This window comes from Podarcis filfolensis, assembly GCF_964270895.1.
Source record: "Podarcis filfolensis genome assembly, chromosome: 1".
NCBI lineage: Eukaryota > Metazoa > Chordata > Lepidosauria > Squamata > Lacertidae > Podarcis > Podarcis filfolensis.
In genome coordinates this window covers 132,277,324-132,296,306 of record NC_139604.1, presented here as the reverse complement: position 1 = coordinate 132,296,306, position 18,983 = coordinate 132,277,324, and the positions used below count along the sequence as shown (strand labels likewise).

Below are 18,983 nucleotides of genomic sequence, written 5' to 3'. Positions count from 1 at the left end.
CCATTCATATGGAAGCCCCAGTTGGCATGGGATGGTTATCTGTATGTAAGCAGGAAAGCTCATACCATTCCTCTGTCACATAATTCAGCATTGGTTCCTGATGAAAATATGAGCCAAGGCAATGTGTCCGTTTTGTATACAATAAGCCTGCAACTTAGCCAAGGGTTCCATTCTGGGGATTGCGCCTAAAACCAAAATTGCTCATACTCAAAACATATTGGGTTCAATGGTGGGTGCCCAAAGTTGTTTTTTTCTGAGACCCTCCTCCATTTTTTGTTCTTGTTTTTTGCTGTGTGCATAAAGCTGAATAAAGCACATAAAGTGAAATGCACATAGGCTGCGGGCTTTCTGTAATCTTCACAGGAATGGTGGGAACCATTATACATGGTTAGGCGGAGGTTATCACCCTGCCACCATTTCAGATTTAGTTTCTGGAGATCACTCTTGGACTTGAGTTGCATGTGATACATGCTGGGTGCAAACATGGTTTTGCCTCATATTCATATTAATTTCTAACAGGCCAAAGAAGCTGACGCTGAAGGGTTACAAGCAGTACTGGTGCACCTTCAAAGACACATCTATTTCCTGTTACAAGAGCAAAGAAGAATCCAATGGGACTCCAGCTCACCAGATGAATTTGAGAGGTAAGAAAAGGCAAGCAGGGTTTTTCTAAAATAGTTTTTCGATTGGATTTTTTAAGAGAATTGAGGAATATAGTCAAACAAAACAGAAAACACCATAATAAAACAAAGCAATACTTTCTGTGAGTACATTTATAGGGGGGGCGGAGATGGGGGGATGTGGCTGGCAGTCAGGGAATACATGCAATTTTGGTATACCGCTTCCCATTTCACCTGTAGTGTTGCATTCATGGTTCATTTGTTTGTTTTTAAATTCTGCAGCACTTAAATAAAAGTGATCAAGCTGTTTTTTTTGCTACCTAGATGGGCAGAAGAACCCTGGTCCAAGCAAGGACATAAACATTCCTTTTTGCTTGTCATGCAATATCATCCCACTGGGAGATCCGTTCAGCAGCTGCTTCACCCCTCTGTCATGTCGTACTGTTTTGTTGGAGGCAGGGAAGAGGGCTGTCAGAATTGATGAAAGCTACGTTGGCCATTGTGCCACATTAATAACTTTTAGAGGGTTTAGTTGGCTCATGGGGTAGAATAGCATGGCTGTGTCCCCATTTCCCAAGCATGCTTGCTACTGCTTTATCTGCCACAAACAAACCCTTGTACGTGTGGCTGTGACAAGCAGAGACCCCACAGAATGTTCTGCTGCTGGTCTGAAAGCAAGGCTTCATTCTGCATAAGTAAATTAGAGAGAGAGAGACTTTAGCTGTTCTTATTTCTATCTCTGTCAGGAAAAGGGGAGATAATAATCATAATCATAACGCAATATGTATGCTCCCAAATTAACTACGTAAAGGGTAAAGCAAATTGCAATGAGGAGCTTTTAGAAGACATGAGAGAAAAACAAACTTTTTGAGAAACAAAATCAGTGCTACTTTGTCTAATCAAAACTAAGCTATTTTATTATCTAATAGCATTTCCTGGTTTTAAGCACCCCCCCATCCCTTTTAGTATGCAGAGACATTTATTCAGATACCATTTGCAAGGAATTTCTGCTGCATCTGACATTCCTAAGGCTACCAGCTCTGCTTATATTCAGCAGTAAAGTATTCCAGCTTGGAGGGTTGTGAAACAGGCATGGCTGACATCCTTTTAAAAAAAAAAAGCCTTTGAGGCAGAAACGGGGAGAGGCTGCCAAATGACCTCAGACTATAGCTACGAGGATGTGTTCTGGGGAAGGGAAGCCTGGAATACCTTTTTGGGAGCTTTTGAACAAAGCTGCTGCTGCTGACTGAATTTTAAAAGAATTCTTTAGGAGGAGCTGAAAAAGGACTAAAATTGCATTCACTGCTTCCAAGAAAAGTGATTCCTTTTAAGAATCACACTGCTTCCATCTCTAGAGGAGGGTTGTGTTAAAAGCTGCAGCCCTGAAGATGGTGCCCACATTCATCAAGATCCACCTGCACATTGGGGTATTCTCACCATTTCAGTAGTGTTCCCCCCCCCCCAGCACTGATTAAAACAGTGTTTTAAGTTCTCAGATTTGAACATTAGGAATAGCAGAGAAAATTGCACATAAAATCCAGGGTATGCAAGAAAAACTACAAGCATTTTACGCCACCTGGCAGAACTTTATTCCATATGCATCCAGCAAAGACTTAAGAAAAGGACACAACAACAGCAGCTGTGGACATTTGGCAACTTTAATGTATGCAGCTGGAACTTTTTGTGGCTTGAAGAAGTTGTGGTGTACCTTGTATATATATTGCATTGGTCCTTTTGCTGTATTTCTCCCCTTCCCTTTCCTGTGTTTTTGTACTGTATTCTTTTTCTTTTGGATAAATAAAATTAAAAATAAGCAAACCTCACTTTTGAGATGAAAAGGTTGGGGGTAGGATATCCACGTCAGAGACTGGAGTGTCCAAGCAGGCTTACCTGCCCGTCCCCCTTTTCCTTCACAAGTGGTCGAATAGTAGGCCATTCTTACGAATATTAGGCCATTATTATGAATAAAGGTACCCCTGACCATTAAGTCCAGTCGCGGACGACTCTGGGGTTGCGGCCCTCATCTCTCTTTACTGGCTGAGGGAGCCGGCGTTTGTCCGCAGACAGTTTTTCTGGGTCATGTGGCCAGCATGACTAAGCTGCTTCTGGCGAAACCAGAGCAGCGCACGGAAACGCCATCTACCTTCTTGCTGGAGCGGTACCTATCTACTTGCACTTTTTGGTGTACTTTCGAACTGCTAGGTTGGCAGGAGCAGAGACCAAGCAACAGGAGCTCACCCCGTTGCAGGGATTTGAACCGCCGACCTTCTGACCACAGCGCCACCTGCGTCCCATATTATTATGAATAGTAGGCCATTATTATTTTGCTCTGTGCTTTCCATCCTGCCTCAGTTTCATTCACAGCTGCCTCTGTGTCCAAATGGGAATCCAGGAACAAGTCATTCCAACCCTTTCCTTGATCCTTATCTGCTAATACTGAACCCAAAACCAGACTACTTCCTGCATCGTGTAGTATAACACTTCTTATCTACACCCACATCCTTATGCAGAGTATAAAACCTTGCTCTTTTTTATTGTAGGGTGTGAGGTGACTCCTGATGTCAACATCTCTGGCCAGAAGTTCAACATCAAACTTCTGATTCCTGTGGCTGAAGGCATGAATGAAATTTGGCTCCGTTGTGATAACGTAAGTTTGCATCGTGGGGATTTGCCACAGGGCAGCTACTGCACATGCTTATTTGTGAAGAGTGAGTAGGGGGTGAGCGCTGCAGGGCTCTCCAGGGAACCACAAAATTATGGGACTGGCTGGCCCTGCACATGGAGCCTTATGGACTTGGAGGCAATGTTACCTAGGGTACTGTAGCACCCAGTTTATTTTATGTGCAGGTTGCTTGCAGGTGCATTTGTTTCTTTGAACCAACTGAAAACAGGCAGCTGAAACACCAAAACAACAGTGCCCTTGAGAATCAGTCAGTATCCAAGGCCCATCCGAACAGAGTGATTTTGTCTGTAGGCCTTTGAGGGAAGGGGTTAAGCAGGCCTCCTCAAGAGAGGGAGTTCCAGAACCTAGACACCACCAACAATGAGGCCTTGTCCTCAGTGCCAGGCCACAAGATCAGAGCCTCCCACAGAAGTTTTTAACAGGTGGGAAGAATCATGGGGAACAGACGGTCCTTTAGATAGCCTGGGTCCAAGCCCTGTAAGGTGTTTAAGGTGACAAATCATCACTGTGTGGCTGCCAGCAAAAACCTGAGGGCATTTCTCAGTACTGACCCCATCCCTGGCAGCAAGAGCCAGTGAGGTGAAACAGTGGCAAAAACAATTTTTTCTCAATTTCACTGAAGAAGTAACTAAAGGTGGCTTATTTTCAGCTGCACATTTAGTGGAACTCTTTGGTCCATATCCCGTAGTAGTTTGCAAATCCATAAACAAGCCACCAATTTTATATATGTGTCTCTCCCACCCACAACCCACAATATGAAGGTGAAAATACAGGGTTGCAAAGATGCACAGATGCGGTATTCGGATTCAGCACTCACTGGGATTGAAACTTAATTCCAGCACAACTTTACGAAACAGAATGCCACAATATTTCTGCAAGATGAGCCCTTTTGTCTCCTTTCTTATGGGTTGGTTATCCTGCAAATGCATTTGGTGTTAAGTTTGGCTTACCGTGTATGTACCAAGAATTTCAGATCTGGAATTGTCAGAACCAGAGTGAAATGAAGCGAAGGCTAATGGGCACCTCCTTTTCCTTTCAAACTGTAGGAGAAGCAGTATGCACACTGGATGGCAGCTTGCCGGCTAGCCTCCAAGGGCAAAACCATGGCCGACAGTTCATACAACTTGGAAGTTCAGAACATCTTGTCTTTTCTGAAAATGCAGCATCTGAACCCAGACCCACAGATAATTGCTGAGCAGGTCACCACGGACATCAACCCTGAATGTCTGGTTTCCCCTCGATACCTGAAGAAGTATAAAAACAAGCAGGTACTTAACTTTGGAGTCTTATTTTGCTGGAGCCTTTGTCCAGAAAACAAGGTGGGTGGATTTCCAAATACGCCCAAAGGATCATTTCCTCCACTTTGGACCCGCTTCCTTATGCTGGCCAGCTCAATATTGGACATAAGATTGTAAGGTCATTGGGGGCAAGACTCTCCTTCGCTGTGTTATTTTGAAGCCAAGCATTGTGTGCACTGATGACACTGAAAAATCTAGGTGGTTTTTTTAAAAAAAAAGGTTTAAAAAGACTGTGTTTCCTATCTGCTGTTTCCTTAATGCACCTTTAAAGATGGAGTGGGGAGTCTGCTCTGTGTTCATAATTACAATACTGATGGTCATTCCAGATTCATTAACATGGTGTACAGAGGTGTGTGATCCGTTTGTCAACTTCCCTGTGCTTTGGAGAGTGGTCGCGCCTGTTTCCACTAGTGGAAATTGTTCAGTTGCTTGAGAAGTGGTGGGTGGTGAGCATGTAACTTCACACGTTCAGTTCAGGCTGTCTGCCTCTGCTGTGTTTTTCTCTTGTTCCTGCCCACTCCAAACCAGAATTTAAGAAATCTCTCCACCTGTAGTGTCTATCCTACCAGTTTCAGGTAGGTAGCCGTGTTGGTCTGATGCAGCCGAAAATAAATAAATAAATAAATAAATTGTCCAGTAGCACCTTAGAAACCAGCTAAGTTTGTCCTAGGTATAGAAGTGTGCATGCACAATGAAATCTTATACCCAGAACAAACTTAGTTGGTCTGTAAGGTGCTACTGGACAATTTTTTTCTCCCAGCAGTGGAAAAAGTAGTATTGTTTGCATTTCCCTTTAAGGAGGCCATTTGAACACTCCCCTCCCCCTGCCCCAGAAAGAGCAGTTCACCCTCCCTCTTTCTACTCCCACTCCCTCGTGACTTTTTACAGAGTACCTCTTAATTATTTTATAGCTTTTTTATTGGTTTTCTACAAAATATGAAAAGAACATTAAGTTTACCCCATTTCCTCCCCTCCCCCAAGAACAGAAGATTTAGTGTGCCTGATTTTGCCATAAACCTATGTGCGTAGTCAGTGGGCACCAGTTCATTCAAATGTTTTATATTATAAAGGGGCGCTGTATTTCAGGGGCATCATCAGATGAGTTGTTGTTCAAGGCATGAACTCTTCCCGTCCGTTTTTCAGATAAGGCCATACATTCTGTCCCCTTCCTGTGATATGCAGTAGGTGTTCAAGTCCTCTCCAGTTCTGTGCTAGGAGTAGTCGTGCTGCCACCAGAAAAAGAAAGTGATGAGCTCCTTATAACATAAATTGAGCTCATCTTCCTTAAATATTGTTAGTAAACCCAGACTTGGATTCTATTGCGCATGCTGATTTGTACGGAATTGTCCTACCAACTGCCTTGCATCCTCTCCAACACAATGGTGAAGATGTTTTGTCTATGTAACTGATTCTTAAAGCAGTTAATTGCCATCTATAAATTTACTTAAAAGCTACCTCTTAATATTTGATGGCTTTAAAAACAATTAGGATGTTTCATTAACGCTGCTTAATTGTGGCTTTGATCTGGGATTAATCATTTAAATCTGCAAAGCAAACAATCTTAATTTGTTTTGTTCAGGCTGTTGTTAAAAAGTGACCAAACTTGGGAATTTGCTGAATGAAGGATTTGGTTATCTTGAGCAGTGCTACCTGGAAATTTTATTCAGCCAGCACAGTAAAAGAAAACAAAAAATATTTTTTTTGCCAATATATTTCCACTTAAACAAGTTTGACCCCATGGATGTTGACAGAATCAAGTGATCTGAAGTGGAAATAAGTAGTTCATAACTGGCATAGCCAGGTCTAGAATGAAAGCTATGGCTGGCAGAATAAATCAGCACTAGGATTTGGTTTAGCTCAGTTTACAAAGTCGCCTTCTGAACATGCTTGGGCTGCCTTACAAACACTGTTTTTCAAAGGCTTGTGTCAGCGCTGCCCAAGGTCCCAGCTCACACAAGACCAACGCTGCTCCTTGCCCAAGTTTAAAAGTCTTTATTGAAGTTCAGTCTCATTTCTAGACGCGCAGCGTGCAACGCTACATCTGTCCGTCAGACCGTAGAACTCCCATCTGAATCTCCTCCCCCCTGACACCAGCTTACGATTCTAGCCTTACTCCACCTTTTCCTCTGTTCCTTCTTTCTCTGGGTCCTTCTGCTAGTCGGAGTCTCAGCCCTCCGAGATTCTTCTGACGCTGATTCTCCCGACTCCTCCCCCCCCCTCTTTCGGGCTTTAGGACCTGGCTCCCAATCCGGGTTTTCTGCTGTCCCGCGCTCCTCCACATTTGAACTTGGCGCGCGCGCGCAGCCTCCCACTTTCCTTCTGACCGTTACACTTGTGTCACTGCTCCCCCTTTCGGGGAGGCTAGCTGGACCTGGCCTTCCCTCCGTCTCCCCACTCCCCGATGGAGGAGAAGCTGGTCCTGACTCACGTGACTCTTCCCCCCCACTGTGCTCTGGTGGGGGAACTGGCCCTACTGCTCCGCTACTCCCTTGGGACTCCCCTCTGGTTCCTTGTTTATGGGTCGTCCCCTCTGGGATTCGCCTCGCCCTTACCATAGGCGCCCCCTCCTGGGAATCTTCAGATTCGCTGGAGAAGCTCATGGAATCTCTCGGTCCACTGTCATATTCCCCTACGCTCCCCTCTGATTCCTCTCCTCCGCTCTCTATTTGCTCTCTCCCCTGCTCTTCTGCTCCTGAGCCTCTGACAGCTTGGAAAAGATTTCAACTTTGGTGGGGAAAACACAGGAATTGAATGAATTCAACAAAACGTTTTTGTTGAATTCGTATATTCCATTCCTGTGTTTTCCCCACCAAACCCAAACTGGCTTCGGAGTGTTTAGTAGCATTATAAGTAGTGTCGTGCAATAACTGAAACGAGCACCAAAACATGTGACTCGGTGCTGCTGCAGTCATGTGTAAGTTTTGGCGTAACTCCTTGATTGGCACTTGTGACTATTAATGTTTGTGTGCCACCACACAGTTGCTCTTTGGTGTCCTAGCAAAACAGGGGGCGTTGAGCAGTGTATCCATTTACTCATTTCTTTAGACCATTTCCATACCACTTAATACCTCTATAAGCGGTGCACAGAAAATTAAAACATGCTGTGGTCCTAGTACATCTTCCGTGGTGGGTTTTTTCCCCATTTCAACTTTTAAATGCTTGACATTCCTACCACTGGAAGGGAACACTTCCAAGAAGTGTGTTGTGCTTTTCGAGCTCTCAGCCATGCATGATTCAGAAGAGGGTATACAGGGCAGCTTTCCTTTCCCCAACCTGCTGCCCTCCAGATGTTTTCAACTGTAACTCCCATCAATCTTAGCTGGCACAGCTGATGGGAATTGTAGTACAAACATCTGGAAGACACCAGGTTGGAGGTGGTTAGGATTAAGGTAACAGAAAGCATGGGGGTGGGCTGCAGACAGCCTGTTTATTGCTCGGGCAGTGCAGCAGAAGTTTTTATAATGTTAACTTGGAGGATTTTTTTGAAATTTAATTACAGAGGAAAGTTCCTTACTGTTCTTGAATTGCAGGGGCAGCCTCTGTGTGCCAAAGAGGGGAGATACCATCCGGAAAAACTGGGGGTGGGCAGATCCCTTCCTTTGGCACAGTGCTGACGACCTGTATAACTTTCATTTATTCTCTGAAAGAGCCGTTATACCCAGCATGGCGAGAGCGCATGTAATGAAATTATGATTTATTTGTTTTTAAAAATGATAGCATGCAAGAGGGCACAGACTGGGGCGGGGGGAGAAACAACTCTTGCATTGATGTAGCTTGTGCATTAAGAAGTGATGTTGTGGGTAGCAGGAGAGGTGGGGGGCAGGATAAAGTGTACCCATTCTGACCATCAAAGGTTCCCTTGATGTGGAAATGGATTGAGTGGAGAAGCAGGAGGGGCTTCGGTTAAGGAAAGCTGGCTAGAGGTGTGGACTTGTATTTTGTTAGCATTGCCTTCCTTGGATTGCTTAGATCTGGGAGGCGGCTGCACAGGGATGTCGTGTGATGTGTTGTTGGTGGAACGAAGGAAATGCTGCCCTTGTGGAATTTGTAGAATGCAGGGAGTAAGTGGAGAGCAGGGAGAGCTGCTGCTTCTGAAGTAGCAATCTGTTGATCTGTGAATCTACAGCGGCTGTGGACTCGTCACATGCCAGGTCTCTTTTCACTGCTCTGAGCAGGACTGGTTTCCACTACAGAGCTCCACGCTTTACAGTGCGAAGTTCAGCTGCCACACTTGAAATAGACAGCAAGCTCTAGGAATCAAATCTTGACAGTTAAGGAATGTAGGAATCTGCCTTATATTGATTCAGACCATTGATCCATCTCACACAGTATTGCTGTCTGCACTGACTGGCAGCAGCTCTCCAGCATTTTAGGCAGGAAATCTGCCCCGCCCTGCCCAGAGATGCTGGGGCCAAGGCTCTGCTACTGAAGTGTGTCTCTTCTAGCATTGCACTGTCCGCTCTGACTGGCAACAGTTCTCCACACAGGGGACTTTCCCTGCCTGCCTGACTCTACCTGAGATTGCATCTCAACTGGAGATGCTGCCAGGTGTTGGGCCTCGGAAAGGGAGCCTTTTTCCCACGAGCCCTTCTGCAAAATGGAGGTAAAGGGACCCCTGACCCTTAGGTCCAGTCGTGGCCGACTCTGGGGTTGCGGCGCTCATCTCGCTTTATTGGCCGAGGGAGCCGGCATACAGCTTCCGGGTCATGTGGCCAGCATGACTAAGCCGCTTCTGGTGAACCAGAGCAGCGCACGGAAACGCCGTTTCCCTTCCTGCCGGAGTGGTACCTATTTATCTACTTGCACTTTGACGTGCTTTTGAACTGCTAAGTTGGCAGGAGCAGGGACCGAGCAACAGGAGGTCACCCCATTGCGGGGATTCGAACCGCCAACCTTCTGATTGGCAAGCCCTAGGCTCTGTGGATTAATCCACAGCGCCACCTGTGTCCCTCAAAATGGAGGTAGTTCTTGGCAAAAAGACATCTGGTGAAAAGTGCCAACGGGGGTGCAGAGTTTTCCCCATATTTATTTGAAATAGGATCTCTTCCTCTTACCTATAGAAGTTGTTGTTGCCATTCAGAATTCATATTGTGTGCCAGATCATTGCTTCTGACTCCTCAGTCAGGTGCAGTCCTCTGCCCTGGCCAACCACAGCAGAATATACGGACAGACTCGGTTGGGGGAAATGGAAGGGCTCCTTTTTGTGTGTGATGTTAGATCTGTGGTGGTTCAGTCAAACATTCAAATCATTCCATGATGCTGCAGCAACCCAGTGGTTAGTACAGTGGTACCTCAGGTTACATACACTTCAGGTTACATATGCTTCAGGTTACAGACTCCGCCAACCCAGAAATATTACCTCGGGTTAAGAACTTTGCTTCAGGATGAGAACAGAAATCGTGCTCAGGCGGCACGGCGACAGCAGGAGGCCCCATTAGCTAAAGTGGTTCTTCAGGTTAAGAACAGCTTCAGGTTAAGAACGAACCTCCGGAACGAATTAAGTATGTAACCAGAGGTACCAGTGTACAGTGGTGCCTCGCAAGACGAAATTAATTCGTTCCGCGAGTCTTTTTGTCTTGCGCGGTTTTTCGTCTTGCGAAGCACGGTCGGTCGCAACTGCACCGCTTCAAGCGGTTTTAAGAAAAAAGGAAACAAACTCGCAAGACGTTTTCGTCTTGCGAAGCAAGCCCATAGGGAAAATCGTCTTGCGAAGCAACTCAAAAAACGAAAAACTCTTTCGTCTTGCGAGTTTTTCGTCTTACGAGGCATTCGTCTTGCGAGGTACCACTGTACTTGATATGCTGGTGGCACTTCACTGCTTGAGTACTTCTAGGTTTCTTGGTAGTCTTTGCAAGCAATTTTTCAATGTCTGCTGAATATAAGCTGTGCCTGAGTATTCCTGACTGCAGAAGAATGGAAACAGGAAACCCTCTCCCCATTTTACCTTTCCTTTCACATTTGCTAGAGGAGAGGAGCTGCTGCTCTCAAAGTGCAGGTGGCGTCTTATTTCACTACAGCCGCCACGCCAGAAACATGCTGGAGATTGCTGCTTGTTTGCGTGTGATTTGAGTAACTTGTGTACATTCAGCAACTGAGCTGTACACACTCAAAGCAACAGTTCATTATGCTGCAGTACTTGATTCTTTTTGCTCAGGAAACAAAAGTTCATTCCATGGAGATCAGGAGCTGCAGAAAACACAGTTTAACTTGTGCTTCTTTTTTCTCGCTCTCCAGTCCGAGATGATAATCCTGCATTTTTATTTTGGTTTGCTGACTTGTTTGCCATTCCATTTTTCATCAACTCGGTCAGCTAAAAGCTTGCCTTAGAAGACAGGGTGAAAATCTTCCAAGATTCTGTGGGCTGTGGAAGGTCGTCCCATGGCTGAGTCTCCATTCTCTAGAACAGCCTTCCGCAACCTGCCGCCCTCCAGGTAGTTTGGACTGCCACCTGCCCCAGCCAGCCCTGGGTTGCTGCAGTCCAAAGTACCTGGAGAGCCCCTGGTCTTGCTGCACTCCTTTTTGCTCCCTTCTTCGTGCTTGTGCTCATTTCCTGCTGCTTTTCACCCCAGGACAGTTGTTCGTGGTGAAAGGTTTTGATTTTTTGTTTTGTTTTAATTGATTTGAACGACAATTGTTGATAATTTGCACATTTTCCTCCCTTTGCTTTGTTGCCATATTTCTGATTTGCCTCTTTTTTTTCTGCTTCCTTTTCTTTTCTTCGCATTTGCCTTCTGCAGCCAGGCTATATAAGAGACTTGGTAAGTGACAGTAAACATAAAATAAATAAGCACTTAAAAGACTTTGCTGTGTTGTGAATATATGCTTAAAAGCAGGGAAGGGGCTCTCAGAGATGCGCTATAAGAAACGTAGCGTGTGTTGACTTGCAAGCGCTTCCGTGTGGTGTTATGCTATGTAACGGCATACGAGTAAACGAGAAGCAACGGGCGGATATTCCCCACCCTTCCATCTCTCCTGCTGCCTGCTTTCTTCTGGGACAAGGGTGTGCTGTGTTTTGTACGTGGCTACTCTTGTGTCTCCTCCTTTGCTTTCTGGCACTAACACCAGGAAATGCACAAGTAATGGCAGATCAATAAAGGGCTTAAAGGTAAAGGTAAAGGGACCCCTGACCATCTCGCTTTATTGGCCAAGGGAGTCTGTGTACAGCTTCCGGGTCATGTGGCCAGCATGACTAAGCCGCTTCTGGCGAACCAGAGCAGCGCACGGAAACGCCGTTTACCTTCCCGCCGGAGCGGTACCTATTTATCTACTTGCACTTTGACGTGCTTTCGAACTGCTAGGTTGGCAGGAGCAGGGACCGAGCAACGGGAGCTCACCCAGTCGCGGGGATTCGAACTGCCGACCTTCTGATCGGCAAGTCCTTGGCTCTGTGGTTTAACCCACAGCGCCACCCGCGTCCCTAATAAAGGGCTTAGATACCAGCAATAGTGAAATAGAGCCTCCACATTCAGAGAAAGTGTAGCTCTAAAATAAGCAGTCGACCGGAAGACAAAACAGGGAATTGTGGGCTTTCTGAAAGCATCTGGCTTTCCATCGTTGGAAACAGGGTGCTGGGCTGGATGGAAATTCTGATCTGGCAAGGATGCTCTAATGGTCAAGCATTCTAGCTTAGGGGTGAGCACCTGCCAAGTCAATGAGCCGTGGAAAAAAGGAGACCTCTTAATGCAGCTGCTCTCGCTGATCCCTCTCGTGACTTCTGGCTTCCAGGAGACAGGGAGAGAGTTATGGATAGGCAGCAACCCTGATGGTGCACTCTGTTCCCATAGCCCATTGCTTGCACAGTGCTCCTGCTGTCCCTTCTCTTCCTTAATAGTAGCAATAAATAAATCAAGCGTTTAAACAACTAGGTGCTGCACGGCCATTAAGAACAACGAAGCAGATGGCCAGGCCTACAGGCTTATGGTCAAACACATAAAATAAGAAACAAGGAAAATGCGTGATGGAAAGTTAACACTTCCTGGCCAGACATTCATGACGTGCAGCTACCCATGGCGTTGCCAAGTGCGGTGACTAAATGTGCATGCGCTCTCTTTTGGCTCTTGGCCCTTGCCAGTCCAGCTCTGAGCGAAGCCGTCAAGCCCCTCTAATAGCTCTGCAGTGGCAGGTGGGTTGCAAGCGGAAAAAGCACTTTGCCAGTTGCTGCTGGTCACTCGAAGGCCTTCTTTGCTGCTCCCTGCAAGTGAGCAGAAGATTTCACTGCTTCATTTAATGCCCCTCTGGATGAATGAAGAATGCATATTCTAGAATGGGGGAGGAAGAATGAGCAGCCTTGTTTCCTTCGCTCGGCAACCTCCCCCACCAGAGCGGGCAGCTTCTTCGGCAGCGCACTTGTGACCTTTGCTTTTGCTAACATGCTTGGTTTTTAAAAGCTGCAAATCCTTCCAATGAAGACTTAACTGGGGGGGGGGCAAGGAAGGGAAAGGGAACAAGAACCTCAGTGCGGGAGAGACAGAGGAGCTGAGAACTCTGGTTCCTGGAAGCGTTGCCTGTTTTTTAAATCCAGAGACTGCTGCAGAGGCGGCCTACTTTATCCTCATTCTTTTTCCACATTCAAAGGGATTAGAAAAAATGTTTAGTCATAAAAAAAAAGGTAGCTGAGACAGCCAGGGTATACTTGTCATTTTTCACTAGCTAATTAATTTGGGGGCATTTTTTTTCTTACTTCCATGTACCTGATATTGCCCATCACCCATTTGCGGGTTCGTATTGGTGCACATGACACCATCCCCGGCCCATTTCTTCCTTTTTGGGGAGGAAGAGAATCTGACCCTGCACAATCCCAGGTGCCTTTGCGTCTCCCAAGGCCTCCTCCACCACTTGATAAATGGGTGCGCAGCTGTTTCTGTGAATGTGCAGGGTTGTTAAAAATAATGATAATCAGAACAGCTCACATTTTCAAGACATACATCATGCAGAAAAACACCCGCAAAGATCAGTATTTACAAGATATTTGCAGGAGCACAGTTGCAAGTTTAAGCACAGGCGAGAAACTGCAGGGGCGTGTTGGGGTCATTTTAATAAACCTTCTCCTCTGTCCCCCCCCTCCCTTCGTACAGCTCTCTGTATTTTGTTCCCTTCTTGCCACTGTCAATGCAGAGTATCAACTCTCTGTGTTGCTGCCCTACAGATCACTGCCCGGATCTTGGAGGCCCATCAGAACGTCGCCCAGATGAGTCTCATTGAAGCCAAAATGAGATTTATACAAGCTTGGCAGTCCCTCCCAGAGTTCGGCATCACACACTTCATTGCAAGGTCTGTGCAGTTATCCACCAAAAACATCAACGTGCAGATGTGTGAGATGGGAATGGCAAGTTGGGTATATGGCCTTCTTCAGTTATCGGGTTATGCCTACTCATTGCCCATAAGAACGTGGAACTGGGAGCATAGCAATATAAACCTTCTACTCTTGAGTTGTCTCACTGGGATTTAGGCAGAAGGAAAGAGTGCTTTGCACAATCACGAGTAAAGGTTTTCCCCACCCTGAAACTTACCGTATTTTTCGCTCTATAAGACGCACCAGACCACAAGATGCACCTAGTTTTTGGAGGAGGAAATCAAGAAAAAAAATATTCTGAATCTCAGAAGCCAGAACAGGAAGAGGGATCGCTGCACAGTGAAAGCAGCAATCCCTCTTGCTGTTCTGGCTTCTGGGATAGCTGCGCAGCCTGCATTCGCTCCATAAGACGCACACACATTTCCCCTTTTTAGGAGGCAAAAAGTGAGTCTTATAGAGCAAAAAATACGGTATTTTTCTACACTGCCTTTCCAAATTAAGTCACCGAAACCAATTCCTGACAATGAAAACAGCTGAATAAAAAGCAATACAGAGCAGTAAAAAATCTGTTAGACTGAATGTAAACATAGGACAGCATTTCCAAAGTGCTGGCGGAGGGAGGGTGGGATATACTCAGCCACATGAAAACTGCTAGTGTACACAAGATCCAAATCTGACAGATGAAACTGTTCCCAAAGTGCCCACTCCTTGCAGGTATCCTTGGCTGCTGCATCTTGCCATTATTTTACTTCTCCAGATTTACCACCTTCGTGGCCTCTTGTGGGCCACCGGATTCCGCCCTGCTTCTGCGTTGGCTGTAACCGGGCCATTCAGTTGTTCCTCATACAGCGATGCTGAGTAATGGCCACCTCTTGAAGGAGGCTACCCGTTGTGCTTCTGCATGAGTCAGTGCAGAAGGCTTGCTTTGTTGCCTTCGGGAGCCATGCTTCATATAGTCGTAACTCATGGCACATTAAGTGCAGCCAACAGCCCAAGGAGTGGGCTTCTCTGGAGGCAGGTAGTACTTTCTCACTGTTAGGCACTTTGGGAAAGAATGAGAGAGACATTGATGTAAAAGTGTTTATTTATACAACTTGGACACCTCAGGTTCCAAGGGGGCAAGAAGGAAGAACTTATTGGGATCGCCTACAACCGGCTGATACGGATGGATGCAAGCACCAGCGACGCTATCAAGACATGGCGGTTCAGCAACATGAAACAGTGGAACGTGAACTGGGAAATAAAAATGGTAAGCAAGGCGTAGAGTTCTCTAGGCATGCGGAAGGTCAGCAAGAGGCACTGGCACCATTCAGTGACACATGGCAGTCAGGCCAGAAAACCTGCGATCTGAAGCAGAGCCAGTGAGGGATGTGGCCTTAGAACAGAGGGTGTGGGACCTGGGGAGAATTCTGAGGGCCTGAATGTATCCTAAAGAACTTCAGTTTGTTTGCACACAAACTCCCAGCTAAATTAGCAATCGATGATCTCAGCATTTGACTAGGTTGTCTTATTGAAGGATATGGCATTCACCTGATAAGGAAACACTGGCTGGTGAAAGACTGTGGCTAAGATCTTTCCATTCTGTCAGTCAGATGGGAAATGTAGCCATATGAATGGCACTAACCATAGTTCCTCGATTCAGTTGTCAGGGCAAACTCTGGTTAGAGAAGTGGTGGCTAACCTCTAGCTTCCTACGTGTTGTTTGGCTACAGATCCCATCATCCCTGGAAGCTAGTCATGCCGCCTGGGGCTTCTAAGAACTGAAGTCCAACAACATTGTCAGAGCCACGGATTAAACCTCCTGGTTTTGACAAAGCTGAGGAAGGAAATGGCATGTAAGAGGGGAGGGATCACATGTGTTTTTCCCGTATTTTTAGTCTTCTCAGCCTTGGTTGGGAGAATCATCTGCAGATTGTTCTGCAGCGGATAAAATATTGGACCTAGGACAGGGAGGCCAGGGTTCAAATTCCTGCTAGCCATGGAGTTGTGTGATTTTGAGTCAGTCAATCTCTGCCTAGCCTACTTTATGGGGATGTTGTGGTGACAGAACGGAATAATTCCTGTGTACACTGAGGGGGGGGGTGACAAAATGCCAGGCAGCACTCACCGCGGGGCCTGCAGCACACCCGAGCCACCACATCTTAGAGACACGGTGGCTTGGGTGCACACAGGTTCCGCGCTGCCCAAACTGTCCGCCCGCTGCCTCCCCCGCCAGCTGTGTGTGCACTCCTCTGGGCTCTTCGGAGGAATTTGGATAAGAATTTCAATAGTTGTGAGTTAAGTGGCAGTGTTGTCATGAAGGGCCCTTGGGCACAACCATTTAGGCTGGCACAAAGTTTTGTGTTTGCCTTGCACTTCCAGGTAACAGTAGAATTTGCCGATGACGTCCGAGTGTCCTTCATCTGCACCGAAGTGGATTGCAAAGTGGTGCACGAGTTCATTGGCGGCTACATTTTCTTGTCAACGCGTGCGAAAGACCAGAACGAAAGCTTAGACGAAGAGATGTTCTACAAACTGACCAGTGGCTGGGTGTGAGTCAGATGAGACCTCCCGTTGTACTGACAGAAACTCAACGGCCATATTAATATTTAACTTCAACAGCTGTTATCTGAAATACGCTGCTTAATCAAGTTAAGCTTGAAGTGTATCTTTACTCTTTAATATCATGGAAACTTTTGCATTAGCAGACCAGTTTGTATGTGCACTAAGCAGCACTTCCGTTAATCTGCTAGAACAAGACAATAACACGAACCGTGTAACGCTGACGCTTGTGCCTCTCGCCCCACGCCCCTCCCCTGCCCCACCTCAGCCAGACAGTGGGGCCTGGTCAGGTTAATTTCTGACAGATGTAAGCTAACCAAATCAATAAACACCTCTAAGCCATCTTAACTATAAAGATACCCAGGGCCTAATCTATATGAAGTCTATTTATCATGGTTAATGCATGTTTTGTGAGTTTTTAATAAATAAATATATATATATATATATATATATTGTAAAAATTGACATCCATGTGTCAACACCCCTCCTACTTTTAGAAGTAGCATTTATCTTTTTTGGTGTGCAATCCAAGAAGCCCTCTTTGCTGCCCCTCTTTCCCCATTCGTTTCGTTGGGGTTTTGCGCATGGGTGCCTCATGTGCAGCAGTGGTGCTTGGCGGACTCTGTCCTTTGGCCCCTTATTTTTCGCACTACGTAAATCAGGTCCATTGCAAGGATCTGGAGCTTTTTACAAAAACAATCATGCGTGGCCTTGAAAAATACTCCCTTCGTTAGGTTTTAAAGCGTATCTGTTATAACTTCTTGTTTCCTTTTGATAATCATTTATATATATATTGTGTGTGTGTGTCTTTCATCTTTCCCCTTATCTTTTCTTTTTTTTTACACCGTATTGTATTACGAACACCTTTAGTATTCACCAGCATAGTCACTGTCTGCCTAAGATGATATGCAAAAAGGAAGACATCATTACAATATGAAGTAAAGGTCTATGAAGTATAAGGATTTGTGTGTGTGCGCGTGCGTGTAACTAATGTAAAAAGAAAAACACAAATTTTATAAAATTGTACAGGTTTTTCTTCCTTTTTCTTTATTTCTTTTCTTTTTTAAAAAAAAAAAAAACCTAGTCTCACACGCCAAAGTAGGAATCGCAATAGTACCGAGCGTATTGGCCTTATGGTATGTTTTTAATCTTAAGTTAAAATCCTGACTTCCTTATAGCTATGCCACAAAGCCCTTAACAAGACTCAGTTGCCTTGGCTCGAGGGTTCCCGCTATGAAATTAACACTAACAGCCAGGGAGACCCCCAACTCGCCCAGTATTGTGCTTATTCGTCCCGTGACATAAAACACTATGTACAAATGCCTTGTATTTTAAATAAAGGTCAAATCTTTTATTTAACCTCCAGTCTCTGTGTGTCCATTTAGTATGTGTGCTTGTATTTCTCTGGAAAACTAAAAATACATTTTTGGGGGGAGTGGGGGGAAGAGTCTAGTGCATCACAGAGGTAATTTCTTGACCTATAATAGTATTTCCCAGAGCTGCACAGTCATAAGTGTTCCAGAGTCAATGCTAATTACATTTGGGGGGAATAAATCATGAGGTCCTACAAGCCAGGCTGAATTTGTTTAGGGCTAAACATCGCCTCTGTGCCCTTTCAATTGGTAGTATAATGTAATCTGAAGGCAATTTTATATAGACAGCGTGCAGAGGTTGCTTCTAGTGGAAAATAATCACAAAGTGGGCTTCCTTCCTGTTGGAGATGAAATGTAACTTCCAAAGCTAATAAAGGCAATCTGGCCAAACCCTCTTCATTAAACGCATCAGTTTTGCAAGCCTCAATAACGGAGACGTACAAATGTCAAAACTTGCTTCATGTTGCTCTTTTGGTCTCCGTGCAACTGGTTTTCTCGATGAGGCTTGAGCAGGAGAGTTGCATAACTTATTTTAGCTAAGCCATTTGTGTTAAGGATCTCTCGCCCGCTGGATATGGGAGGGAACTATGGGAGAAAGGGCAGGGTGTTTAATTGTCTGAGCCCCAGGGAGGGGGTCCATCCTCTCCACCCCATCCCAGCACATAAGCTTTCAGCTGAGCTTGGAGGCACGCATAGGTGGGTGAGGGCATGAGGGTGCTCTGCCAGAGGCACTTGGACGTTTGCCGTTAAACATTCTGGAAGAGCGGGTGCTCATCGAGGTGAGATGAGGAAATCTAAGAGACACAGGGATTTGAACGGAGATGCGAATGTTGCAGTGTCGCCAAACACCAAACAGACTGAATCGGACAAATGTTTTTCTCGTCCAAAAACTAGTTCAGGTCTACATCTACGGCTTTCCCAGTAGTGATGAATGGAAGTGAGAGCTGGACCATAAAGAAGGCTGATCGCCGAAGAATGGATGCTTTTGAATTCTGGTGCTGGAGGAGACTCTTGAGAGTCCCATGGACTGCAAGAAGATCAAACCCATCCATTCTGAAGGAAATCAGCCCTGGGTGCTCACTGGAAGGACAGATCCTGAAGCTGAGGCTCCAAGACTTTGGCCACCTCATGAAAAGAGAAGACTCCCTGGAAAAGACCCTGATGTTGGGAAAGATG

General features: G+C 45.7%; 1 protein-coding gene across 3 annotated transcripts in view; it reads left to right on the top strand.

Annotated features, from left to right (window-relative positions):
* The window catches only part of FERMT2 (FERM domain containing kindlin 2), an 89,651-nt gene extending 71,858 nt beyond the window's left edge, over positions 1-17,793 (top strand). For 2 of the 3 annotated variants that reach the window (XM_083612813.1, XM_083612815.1), the window contains exons 11-17: positions 520-644; positions 3,161-3,267; positions 4,350-4,571; positions 11,339-11,359; positions 13,747-13,871; positions 15,001-15,142; positions 16,255-17,793. In XM_083612813.1, the coding sequence (XP_083468939.1) occupies positions 520-644; positions 3,161-3,267; positions 4,350-4,571; positions 11,339-11,359; positions 13,747-13,871; positions 15,001-15,142; positions 16,255-16,428 (916 nt within the window). In that variant the 3' untranslated portion in view covers positions 16,429-17,793. The remainder of the gene's footprint in view (positions 1-519; positions 645-3,160; positions 3,268-4,349; positions 4,572-11,338; positions 11,360-13,746; positions 13,872-15,000; positions 15,143-16,254) is intronic. The other variant, XM_083612814.1, reaches the window with a different exon arrangement.
* Positions 17,794-18,983: the final 1,190 nt, after the last annotated feature.